Source organism: Anoplophora glabripennis, unplaced genomic scaffold (assembly GCF_000390285.2).
Source record: "Anoplophora glabripennis isolate ALB-LARVAE unplaced genomic scaffold, Agla_2.0 scaffold26, whole genome shotgun sequence".
NCBI lineage: Eukaryota > Metazoa > Arthropoda > Insecta > Coleoptera > Cerambycidae > Anoplophora > Anoplophora glabripennis.
This window is the reverse complement of record NW_019416261.1, coordinates 2190592-2203913: the sequence shown is the minus strand read 5'-3', so window position 1 is coordinate 2203913 and position 13322 is coordinate 2190592. Positions and strand designations below refer to the sequence as shown.

General features: G+C 30.9%; 1 protein-coding gene across 1 annotated transcript; it reads left to right on the top strand.

Annotated features, from left to right (window-relative positions):
- Nucleotides 1-966: 966 nt before the first annotated feature.
- On the top strand, nucleotides 967-12012 carry LOC108905994 (uncharacterized protein DDB_G0286299-like). Its single transcript, XM_018709113.2, has 2 exons — nucleotides 967-1063; nucleotides 8700-12012. Exon 2 carries the CDS (start codon nucleotides 8711-8713, stop codon nucleotides 10052-10054), a length of 1344 nt encoding a protein of 447 aa, XP_018564629.1. The 5' UTR covers nucleotides 967-1063; nucleotides 8700-8710; the 3' UTR covers nucleotides 10055-12012.
- The last annotated feature ends 1310 nt before the right edge of the window (nucleotides 12013-13322 follow it).

The following is a 13322-nucleotide window of genomic DNA, read 5'->3' as shown; positions in this document are numbered from 1 at the left end:
TATGGTTTGTTTGGTGTTTGATTTACTTTCGATTAAGACAACGTAGAATAATTATGTTGTATATGGTCCATTACTGAATATTAAGAAATCTTTATTTACCATTATACGTTGATTGAAATATGCTCTTCAGTCAACGCATTATAACTATAAAATTGTTTCTCAACCGGTGCAGTAGCCATCAGTTACTTAATATACATATCTAAGAAAACGGAAATTCAGTTGAGACAAAAATTTGTAAAAGGAAAACAGCTACTGTAATTTAAAACTGATACTTAAATTACAAGACGTCAACTTTTTCATTATGAATTTGAAATTTGAAAAAGCTATGTAGAAAGTTGTAAAAAATAGCTATTTATGATATACGTGTTAAAAGTAAGATTTTATTTTGTGAGTGAAGATGATTAAAAAACGAGCGTAGCGAGTTTTTTAACCTCACGAACAAAATAAAATCACTTTTAACACGTATATCATACACTATTTTTTCTACAAAACTGTTAAAAGTGGGCTTTTTAATTGTCATTTTTGATGTTAAAAATGTCATTTTTGACACGCGTGTTAAAAGTAAGTTACTTTTAACACTAGTGTGTCAAAAAATGACATTTTTAACATCAAAAATGACAATTAAAAAGCCCACTTTTAACAGTTTTGTAGAAAAATATATATATATTTCAATATTGTCAACGAGTCAACGTGAAATGTATGTGAGCCTTGGATTTAGCTTATCTAACCAATACCAATGCACTTTTGGTTTTATAAGCTATGCTATCACAGCGTTCTCGTTATTTGTGCCAAGAATCGCAAATGTGACTCGTTGGTTGATATATTCTCTGTTTCAGTTAACGTATATATTCTCAATATTTTTAGTTTCTCTATGGAGTTTGCATTCGTTGCACTGCCATCTTATAGTTAATAGTTAAATTATCATATGTCGATAAATTAGATTGCAGCAAAGTAAAACATATTTACGACGCCATATTGTCATTTAAATAAATCTGTTGTCTGTTGTTGACAGTGGACGCTGTGGATGTAAGTGCCGGTTTTATTTTATATATTAACGCAAAAGGTGAGTCGTTTTGCAATTATTTATTCATATATTTTCTATATAGTTACTTAAATTACTGCTGATTTTGTTTTTTCTTTTTCCGGCAAGTGAATGTGTATCTAAAGTTCTAAGTAGCACCATAACAATACAGTTTTTTTTTGTGTAAACTGTAAAGCATTCTGAAAGAAATTTAGACATAACTCGAGTTCAGTGTAACTGTTGTTTTGATGGCGTTTTTGCACGATTTTGAGGCGCTGCATTTCTTTCTCCAACCTATATCACATTTCTACATACGTTGTTAAATTGTTAAATATCTGCCCAGTTAGTTATGCATGATAAATTTACAATTTGTCTTGCAATGAGTGGAAGACACTCCTTAGCGAAAAATTGTTGGAAAATGAGTTACTATTAGATGTTCAATATTGTTATTTTTAATATAAAACGATCTACTTACCTATTCAGGAGGTTCTGTCCAGACATTTATTTCATTTAAAAGATAAAAGGTAGAACACGTTTGGTTGATAATTGGTTAGATTGTATAGTTGAGACTGATATATTTCCTATTACCTCGACCATAACCATTTTGACCATTTTAATTGTGTATATTGTTGAATTTGATTTAAAAAATGTAATTTCTTTATTAAGGCTTATATGATTAATATACTTACTTAATGCGTGTAATAAAGTTTGCTTATATCATTCTCCCGATTAGATAAAAATGTTGCGTAAAAGTATTAAAAAAGTTAATAGTAATAGTTGTTATTTACTTGGATTTTCATTATTTTTTTTTAATAATTCGAGAAATTGCATGATTTTTAAAAATGTTATTTTCACTTTTTGAAGAGTTAGTGGAGTTTTAAGATATGGTATACCTATTTAGACTTTTTCCTTCTCATATAACATTCAAACCTAAGAATAGTCTTTGAAGTGTCTTGTTCTAAAAATATACAGACAGGGTACTTAGAAAGCCACCAAGTAATATATAGGGCGCATCTAAATATATACGCGGTTATGTATCCCTTTGGATGCATTTGAAAGAGAAAAGAATCGTACATTTCAATGTGCATTTCCTATTTCAATCACGATTTTTTAGTGTTATAAATTATTTATTTATTTATTAATTTAATCTAAATTACATTTTAGATTGTTCATAGTTTTATCTTGCAGTAAATGGGTTTAGAAATTAGATTGCATATTTTACATCTGTAGAATATCTTTCACAAAAATATTGAAGCACATGCGGAAATTGTTTTGTAAATATTTGTGATACGATGGTTGGGAGGAAAATAGATAATTTTTTTTGTCCTTATTTCAGTTTTGTGTTTATTTGGCAAGTTATATCCTTTTGGGAATTACAAGGTGAAATGATGTCTAGTCTGTACGATAGTATTATAACTTATGTCTGCTACATGTAAATAGTGGTAAATATTTTTAAACCTGACTAGAATTCGTTGACCTGCTAAAATAGCTTTAAAAACGTCAGATGTTTTATCGCGCTGTTCGAAAGCTACTCCCGCGAATACTAATTTAAATCCGAAAAGTGGCATTTATAAAATTATTATTTTTATATAATTTATTTATTCCGTACTTTGTATTTGTTGATAAAAATAAATATTGAAAAAACTATTTTTTGATTTTCAAGTTAAATATACAGGGTGATTCAGTTTGAAATGAACTTCGAGGCTAAGCGGAACTTAATGCCAGTTTGTTATAAAAAGTTTTTTATTTGGGGCTTTATAAGGGAGATACAAGGTGTTGAAATTTTCAAAATTTTCATTTGTTGAAATTTAACGTTTTTGACGGGTTAAGTTAACGGTTAAGTAAATGGAAAAAGTTAAATTTGTAACCGTAACAGATACGAAAATGGGTTAAAATACAATTTTTGTTGGAAATTAAACTACGTTTAAAAATGCTATGTACTTTAATATTATACAGGGTGATACAACTTTTTTTCTATATTACGGGTACTGCCGATACCTCCACCACTAGTTGTTGCTACTTACCTACACATTTTATAACACCTTTATTAGTTAAAATACATATATACCAAATGTAACTGAAATATCTTAACATTTTGGTAACTATACAAAAAACTTCTTTTTGAAAATTTCAATCTCCTGCAACGCCTTATAAAGCCTCAAAATAATGAAAATATAAATAATTTTTCCGAGACAGTGTGAATACAGTAGGTTTAACTGTTCCTAAAGTTTTATGTCTACCGTTACAAAATTTTCAGAGATCTTCACAGAATAAGCACTGATGCAAATCATAATTTGAGGTAATTAATAAATAGAATAGAAATTATTGTATTGTTGTCTTCATTAATAATGATGTTTTCTATTATACCGAAAGAAGGATTAGGATACCTAATAAAACACAAGACTTGATTTTGTAAAAAATACCATTAATTTTTAACCATGGCACGAAAAAACTTGAAGATGAAATTTCTGAATTAGATGGAAGGATAACGTCTCCTTTTATTAAATTTTAAATTGGTCCATGTTCAAACGTGTCTATTAGTCCTTTTGTGATAAAATTCTATACGATAATTTAAGCTGCTTCCGCATACAAAGTGAAAAATATACATTTTTTCTACATGTAATAAGGGTAGCTAAATATTTTAAATATTTATGTTTTACTTCGTATCTAATGGAGCTAACATGTATTACAGGTCCAAATTTCTTTATTATATTTGGGTAGTGAAGCAAAAAATTAAATTTAGGCTTTAAATTTTCTTTAAATAGTTTTAAACACATTAGGTGATGGTCTTCAATAAGACATTTTAAAAAATCAATGGATTCATCATTAAAGATAGACAAAAATAACATTTCGATTATTTATAATAAAATTAAGTATAGTATCCATGTTTTATCATTTTCTGGAACTAAATCTCTAATAATTAAATGAAAATTTAAAACTAAGGAAAGCATGAAGATGACAGTAATATAACCGTTTCTAATTTGTTCATGCATACTTAATATTTGGAGGAATGTTTTTATTTATACATATAAGAGTTATACTTAATTCGAGCATTTAGTAATGTAGCTTAATGTAAGATAGTTATTAGTTAATAAATTGTTAATAATTTTCGCCATTTCATAACGATAGATTCCTTCGAAAGGGTTATGCATTAAATCACAACTAATATTTTTATATATGTGAAAGTCATCCAGTTCAATGAAAATGCAATTTTCCTTAACACCATAATCAGAAGCAGTTAAATGTTCTAAGTAGTCTTGTTCTTGTCTAAGACTACATTACACACTCCTACGATGAACTACACTGTACAGTACACCACAAACTATACACCGAGCTATACACCATACACACTCACACTACACTGCAAGTTATAAAACACATACGAGACGAGTAACTGCATGTGGTAGAAGGTAAAATTCTAAATGCCTTTGGCTGTCGCTGAAAGTTAATCCACGCTTTTCGCCGTAGTTTTAAAAATATGATAGTTTTGGATTAAAACAATATACTAAAATCAACTATACCACATCTTTAAATGCAGTTTATCTGAAAATTTAACGATATGATAGTTTTATGTCAATAAATACTATTATTCCTTTGATAAAATAAGTGTTTTAATTTGGATTTATGATTTATTTGTTTTAAATAAGTTCATTTAAATTAAAATAACCAAAATGTAGATGCAACCTTAAAACATGACTGTTTTAAAGAAATTGATTTGTTTTACATTATAATTTACTATGTTTTAATACATTATATTATATGTTTAAATTTAGGATGTATCTTTGATTCTAATACATTTTCTAAACATAAAATAGAATTGTTCCAAATACATGAGTAATACTGAAATAAAGATATATGATCAAATTAAATAAATTTTTCTTCATAAGAAACAATTGTTTTTAAAGAAATTTGTAGTTTATTATTAAAGATACCTTTTTATGTGTGCAACAGAATTGAAATAAAAACAACAAAAAAACAACACAACTTTAATTTCTAAATAATAATAATACACAAAAATTCAAAGTCAAAGTAAACGCAGGCTAGGAAACTGGCGCTGGCCGCTTCTTAACGCCTGCGGATATTGTCTTTGTGGGAGTTTTCGCACAACGCGTTTTTACATTACATTCAAATTACATTGTTTTATTTTAACGTTGTAAGTTAATGTGAAATTTTAAATTTCTAGGCGGTATTGTAAAATTTAAGAAATTAGACGAAAATTATTTGATTTTAAGTTGTTTTTTAAAAATCCAGGGGGGGCGACGGACCCCCTCTGCCCCCTGCTCCCCTGCTTCCCCTGCCTCCTCTGCCGGCGGCCCTGAATATGTCAGTAACACTTGAACAAGTACGTTTATTAAGAAAAAAAGCGGTGAATAGCTATTATTTGGTTACGGTCGAACTAAACAGAGCCCAAACTGCATTGTAAATATGCGATACTTCTACTCCGCTGTAAACACTACGGATGTAGAAGCGAGCTACGAGGCGCCCACGTATTCGAGAGTTTTGCAAACGATTTTTGCAATTCGTGTTAACTGCACTGTTTGTTTATTAGCTTGTTAGTTAGTTAGTCTTAGTCGTAAGTCTGTTTTGCATTTTGTTATCAGATAAATCAAGAAAGATGATGTCAAAATAAAAATAATAAATGTCACGTCAAACTTCATCGGAGTTATTATTTTAAAACATAGATTAATTAATTCATCCTGAACCAGAAATACAGTCCACAAACAATTTCAAGAAGTGAATCAAGAATCCAACATGCACATTACAAACTAAACATTTCCTTTTTAATGAGTTTCACAAGCCAATCCATTTAATTATATACTTAGATAACATTGTAAATAAAATTATTTTACCCTACTACTAAAAGGGAGACACCCCAGAGTCCCCCGCACCATCCGCCGCTGGTAACAACAATACAGTGCACCATAAATCATGAGAGACGTAGAAAACTAAAACTGATACTATTGAATACCTAAAAAAATATGCTAAAAGTCTTCGGAATTAATTAGTAAATTAGAACTAGTTATTAGCTTTATTGTCAACGATTTTTCTTCAAGGGACGAATTTATCACAATTTTTCAGGTTTTATTCATATATTATGCATAACTATACTCTAATCAATATGTTTGAATAGAGCAAAGTCCACTACAAGCGAGAAACATTGTTGTCGTATTAAATTCTTAAATTTCATTATCTTTTAAAATAATTCGGTACTATTAAAACATAACATTATTTAAAGAAAAAATTTGTTATACCTACTGAGGATTAGTATTAAGACACACGGCAAGTTCTTCGCATTAAACCAATAATATTGTAGGCATAAATAATTTGCTACATGTATGTTAAATGCGTTTTACTATAAAAACATGTTGCTTATGCCCGAGTGTTAGTTATTTATATGCCAAATATACAAAAATTCTTTTAATAAAATATGTTTCGACTTGTTCATTTATTATTGTACTTTATGATTTTCCTAAATGAGTGGCAATGTCGCCAACCTGGCGACCTATCTGTTCTAGCTATCTTCTCTTAACTCGTTTTATGGGTATAAATTTATCATTGTTGCTGGCTCACTACCGGCAGTTCACTTGAAATCCTTTTAACGGCATTGTCGTCGGTGGAGGTAAATTCGCGCGTATTTTTTATTGTTAGTTTTATTAACGGCCTATCTCTGTGGTGGTAAAGTGAAATAAAATATATTATTTTATTTATGTTCTCTCATAATGTCGTTTAGTAGATTTTTAAAATATCCATCATATAGGGAACTAGGGACTACTGTTCTTGACCTCTTCAGAAAAGAAAATCGTCCCCGCATATGTTTCAGACTGATACTGCTAAATTTGTTGGATTTTGCCCTATTCAAACATATTGGTTAGAGTATACTTATTTCGGTCACATTTCTTTCTAATTAATTTGTGACGATTTTTCGGGTTGTTATGCCGTGGCCTATGTACCTGGTCACCGCCGTCTACGGACTTACCTACATTGTACTCTCTTCCTCGGGCTAGGCTCAGTAGGGCAATTTCGCTATCGGAACTAGGCATGCGCGGTTATGAAAAAAAACCGGTTAATTAATAACCGGTTAATTTAAGAAATAAAATTAACCTTTCAGGTTAATCGGTTATTATAGAAACACAGGTTTTTAGTAGATTTTTAAAATATCCAACATATTATAGGGTAATACTACTGTTCTTGACCCCTTCAGAAAAGAAAATCGTCTCCGTATATGTTTCAGACCGATACTGCTAAATTTGTTGGACTTTGCCCTATTCAAACAAATTGGTTAGAGTATACTTATTTCGGTCACATTTCTTTCAAATTAATTTATGACGATTTTTCGGGTTATGCCGTGGCCTATGTACCTGGTCATCGCCGTCTACGGACTTACCTACATTGTACTCTCTTCCTCGGGCTAGGCTCAGTAGGGCAATTTCGCTATCAGAACTAGGCATGCGCGGTTATGAAAAAAAAAACGATTAATTAATAACCGGTTAATTTAAGAAATAAAATTAACCTGAAAGGTTAATCGGTTATTATAGAAACACAGGTTTTTGGTCTTGGCTTTGATTTTTTTTAATTGTAAAAACGAACAGCACCTAAAATACCTAAACTTCAAGTTGAAAGTTGGGCAAATCATAAATCAATTGTCAACTGTCAACTGTCATATTGTCAACCGTGACGGAAGACGGCAGTGAACTCTGTGTCTATACTACGTACCATAGAGTTCACTTGTAGACGGTAACACGCAAGGCTACCAATAGAAATAGAGAGAGAGATGCGTTATTCTCGATTAAACGACTGAATCTGATCACTGCTCCGGATCGTGAGAGCCGGGCCTCGAAAATATTGCGAGCTGGATCGAATGTGGCCCGCATACTACCTGACTTTTTTCATCTTACCTGCCTACTTTTACTAAATAACTGTTATCGCCGGTTATTAAATCCAGGAAGCAGTTAACCGGTTAAACTCTAGTTATAAAATAACCGGAAATAACCGGTTAACTACAAGAAGTATAACCGGTATTTGTAATAACTGGTTATTTTTGCGCATCCCTAGTAACCCGAGACATTTCATCTGACCTGGTCGCATCCAATGTTTTCAAACGTTTCGCCATTCTACACTGTCGACTTCTTTATTACTTTGCAAATAATATTTTAGGGGTCGGATTACTGTTGGATCAAGTCCAAAGCTTTTAACTTACAATTAGCCACTTAGCTAATTGAAACTAGGGACTAGGGAGTTGTATAGGTAATTTTCTAGTTAATGAAATTACGGAAATCTATCGCGATCTCGATACTGTTCTTATAGCGTCGGTGTCGTTGCGTACGCATCCAGACGCAGTACTAAAGTGGAAGTGGGGTGGGAGGTTCCGCGGTACTGACATCGTCAGCGACGCAAGCAGGCGACAAGGCCAGGTACAATGCACATAGGTCAGGGTCAAGGAATAATAATTCCAAAAACCATCGTACTTTAAATTTAGTATTGGCATTAAAAGCCTTAAAACCACTATATAATGAGAGTAAATTAAGTTTGAATTGTTTGAACATATAATGTATTACCAAATTTTATTAACTCAATTTGAAAATATTGCCTAGTTTATAGTATATACGAATGTAATTTAAAATATTAACTTAATTTTAATATTTTGCTTAAACTTACAGTATTTTTACTTAATTTTTAGACTCAGTCCAGATGGATGTTGATACTAAAGCCGCACATCAGGAAAATGATGCAAAACATACTACTGAGGATGCACCTCAGAAATCATCCCCAAAATCAGAAACAAATGGCTCGACCAAGGATACTCCGAAACATAATTCCAGACAGAAACGAGGTGAATCCAGAAGTCGATCTCAAACTCCTCAAAAGAAGACTGAAGATGCGAAAACACTCCATATAACATTGAAAAAGCTCGATTCAGAATTAAATGGTAAAGATATACAAGAAGAAAAAGGGAAAATTGAAGAGAAAGACAATGATAATAAAGTGGAAATTAACGACACAAAAGAAGATAAGCCTGCAAAAGAGGACAGTACTAAAGTGGAAAAGGAATCAAGTAAAGACAAGCAAACGGAGAAACAGAAAGAAGAAAAACCAAAAAAAGAGGAAGTTAAGAAAGGAAATACACAAGAGAAAAAGGAGAAGAAAAAAATTGATTCAGTAAAAAAAGAAACCCCTAAAAAAGACAAAAAAGATAAAGGTAAATCAGAAGCTAAAGGTCAGGTCAATGAACCAGACACTGAGCCCGTCGAAATGGATCCATTGGTTATATCAGATGAGCCAGATCCTGAGCTTCAGTTTGATGAAAATTCCGATGTCGAATCTGGAAAAGGATCACCGGTTATATCAAGATGTGTCACAAGACGTTCTCAAACTCGCAATATACCCACACCAAAGACTCCAAAATCAGTGGACCAGGACATGGATTCTGAAAAAAATTCAGCTACCTACACTCCAATAACTGACGTCTATAATGATTTGCCAAAGACAGACAATTTAAATGACACTTGTGAATCAATGGATACAATCAACTTATCGACAAAAGCAGAAGTGGGCAGTGACTTAACTAGAATGGACTACATGGAACATCACACCTCAATTTTTGAGGATTCCAGTTACATAAGTGCCAGCAGGGAAAAGTCCTTGAGTGAAACATTGCGTGGCTTGTCGGCTCGAAGACCGATAAGGCCATTGGATGATTATAGAAGAAGAGTCCTGAGAAGCAACCTAGAAAGGTCTGATTTGAATATGCCATATCCTTCACACAACCCAGTGGAACAGATCATAACAGGTATTAAGCGTAAAAGTAGAAGTATTACCCCTGAGGATAGGAAGAAGTTTAAAACCGACTCTCCAGGAATGAATTCACTGTTCTCTAGTCCTTTCACAAATATTCGGAATAAATTTAAAACCGACTTACCATCAAGTACTCCTAAATTGCTGAGCTACAGGGACACTAACACTCGGCTGCATTATAACGATGATAATTTTGAAAATGGAGACGATGAGAAAAAAAGTTGGTGCTCTATTATGTAAGATTTATTATAAGTATATTATATATTTTATTATCCAAGGATCTGCCTAGTTTAGGCTAAGAAAATTTTTATTATACAATCTCGGATAAGAAAAGTTTGTATAGGTTTCTTATACTGCCGTGCTAAGAACAGAAGTGGTGACTTCTATTTTGGCCATTTTGAGATATTAACAGTTTTTAATTTTCACAGTGACTAAAAATTCTGCTCATAGTCAAAAAAATTTCAAATTTGATTTAAATCGGATAAATAAAAGGTTATATTATTTGTTACAGTTATAAAAATACTAATTATTGTATAATTTAATTTTTATAGTCGTGTTTTAAAAATTATAATTCTAATACTAAAGGGATTTGACATTTATCTTATAAATTTATATTGCAAAAAATAACGATTTGTCAATAAAATCAACTAACTTTATTATTTCACTGGAAAAAAAGTAAATATAATATTTGCGAACAATAAATATAAATAGGAATACATATTAAGTATCAGACTATCCGAAAATTATTAATTCAAGGTAAATTAACTTATAGGTACGCATTATTTGAATTAATAAGAAAAAGTAACATTTGAAAAAAAGATTAGTTTTCTCTTTCTGAAATATCAGTTTCAGAAATTAGTAAATTTAAGTCCATAATTTGGAATAATACCATTTACTTGATATTAAATTTTTAATTAAATTCTGTTTTTTCCAGTGGAATACCATTAGGTTTTTTTTTTATTTTTCGTTCTGGTATCCTTTCAATGATTTTTTTTATTTCACCATCAGTATCGAAACACTCAATAACAATTTCTGTGTCAGTTAAAACTACTGGACTGTTCCATTTGCATTATAGATCCATTATCAATAGAATCCAGCTTGTTGAATCATTCGTATCTGTCAGAGTATATGCAACAATAATTGAATTACTTAAATTTTGGTTCACATCAAGGGTGTTGTCTTCATGCTCTAAACTTGTGGTAATTTTTTGTGCTTCATCTATATCCGTTATCACGCCAGGAAGAGTTTCCATCATCATTGTATACTATAGAATTTTCATCAACCTCCATCACTTGTAATGCATTTTTTGTTGAAAAACTATCCACTTCCTGTAATAAAAAAATAACAATTTCCATGCAATGCGAAATTAATACTATTAGAATTTTTTATTACTTGTACTGTATTATTTATCTATTATTTACAAAATTAAAAAATGAAGAAAAATGATTTTTCAATTATTTATCAACAAAAAATATATCATTTTACGTACCTACCTGGATCTTCCTTCTTTATAAAAGTATTTATTAAAGTAATAAAAGGTTGCATTGGACAAAGTAATTTAATTGTTAATGGAAGTCCCAATTCTTTTCCATAACTATTAGTAATCTTAGAGTTACTAAGGCATTTTATCCTAACTTTTGAAGTCACGATTGAAATATCTTAGTAATTGATAGGTATAACTTATTGTTGTAGTAAAGATACCGCAATTTTTTATAGTAACTAGAAAGGTAGGCAAGAATGTTACTATAGTAATTTTATTATGAAAAAACAAATGAAATTGTTTAATAATATGATACTATTATTCTTCGATGTTATTATATCATCTTAGAGTCATAACTCATTTTTGACAAAAAAGTAAGTTACCACCTCTGTGCTTAGCACAGCAGCATATAGAATATTAGACATTTTGTGTAGCATATGATTTGTTAATATTTTTGACTTTATACTCTCATATTTTATTTAATAGACGTAGTACAAAGAAGTATGTATTTTAATTTTAAAATTTCATACACCTACTTTAATGTTACACATTGAATTTACAAAACAAAAGTATTTTTCTACACCTAGTTTTCAAGGTATGCATATGCTAAACAATTTTATTGGCAAATTCTATATGCATATCTTGCTTCTTTAAGATTTTTTTCAGTTTAAGTTGTGTACCTATTACATGATTATAATAAAAAAATAAATAAAGAGTTCTTAATTTTTGTATGGTTAGTACACAGTACATATTTATTCCTTCATCTTTTGAATATTGAAAAATTTGTATCAGTTTTTTATGTAACAGACAGGAAGAAAATATTGATTTTGATACTTTTTCATCCATGGCTTTATGTATAAGAAGGTTGTACACTGCCTTCATAAATCCCTGAATCCCACATGACCGTGACTATTAGGCAAGCAGATCTACGATGGATGCAATGATTAACAAAGTTCCCTAAAGTCAGAGCACAGACAATAAAGCTTATCGCCACAGACTGCGTGTTAAATGCTGCAAATTGGCAACCCAAAAAGGATGCAGGCTTTTTTGTCGGCCGGCATCCAGCTATAAAATTTAGCGTGGTAACTCTTCTACTAGGTATTAGGCGGCAGTTCTTGAGGTGGCTTTCTTGCCAAATAATAACTCAAATAAATTTAATGCATTCAATTATGTAATTAAAGAGATATGGAACTTATCTTTTGTTTGGAAATCACATTGTGATAAACGCTAAAGAAAATAAATCAGGTTAGAATTAAAATATGAATTTACCTAATTAATTATTTATTTTGTATTACTTTGGATGGGAGAATTCAAAAACTTGAAATTAATGTTTTAAGATTTGTGCGTCTACTTCCAATTTGGTATGATATTAACATCTATGTTGTTTAAAAAAATTGCATTATACAGGTTGATTTCTTTAGATAGGTAAAATAATTATTGACACAAGTGTTGCATATCATGGATGCCATTGGTAGTGCTCCTATTTGTGACACAAGGTGTTAAAAAAAAATTAACTCAATGTAAAATTGCTGGAACCTCAAGGAGTAGTTGAATATGAAATTTATTTAAAAAAAAAACAAATCGTCAATCATTGATCCCTTACAGAGATAAGATAATGCGTTTACTACTGCTGTTGCAATATTTAACTAACTTTTTTGTTTTTTGACATACGGACTTCGGACCTTTTCCATTTAACAGAGATCGGACAATCAGAACCAGGGGTGGTGGGAAGATTTTTTAATTATATTTTCAATTTGTGGCGTGTGCGGATATTTAGTGGACTGTATTTAGGGTTAGAGTAGATGGAAAATGCACACTTACATATGTCGCTGCGGTCTTCTTTCTGGTGTTGGTTCTGGATATTTAACGCTATTTGCCGGCCGGCACACTGGTCACTTAACAATTTTGAGTATCTATCTTCGAACATACATAGACACTTGGAAAACACTCTTGAGAGTCTTTAGAGAGTTTTTTCTTAACTTGATAATTTTCAACTGTAACTGTCCCTTTCTATGACAAATGGGAATT

Excerpts from the sequence above, each read along its gene's own strand:
- LOC108905994 (XM_018709113.2), top strand. The coding sequence starts at position 8,711 with ATGGATGTTGATACTAAAGCCGCACATCAGGAAAATGATGCAAAACAT.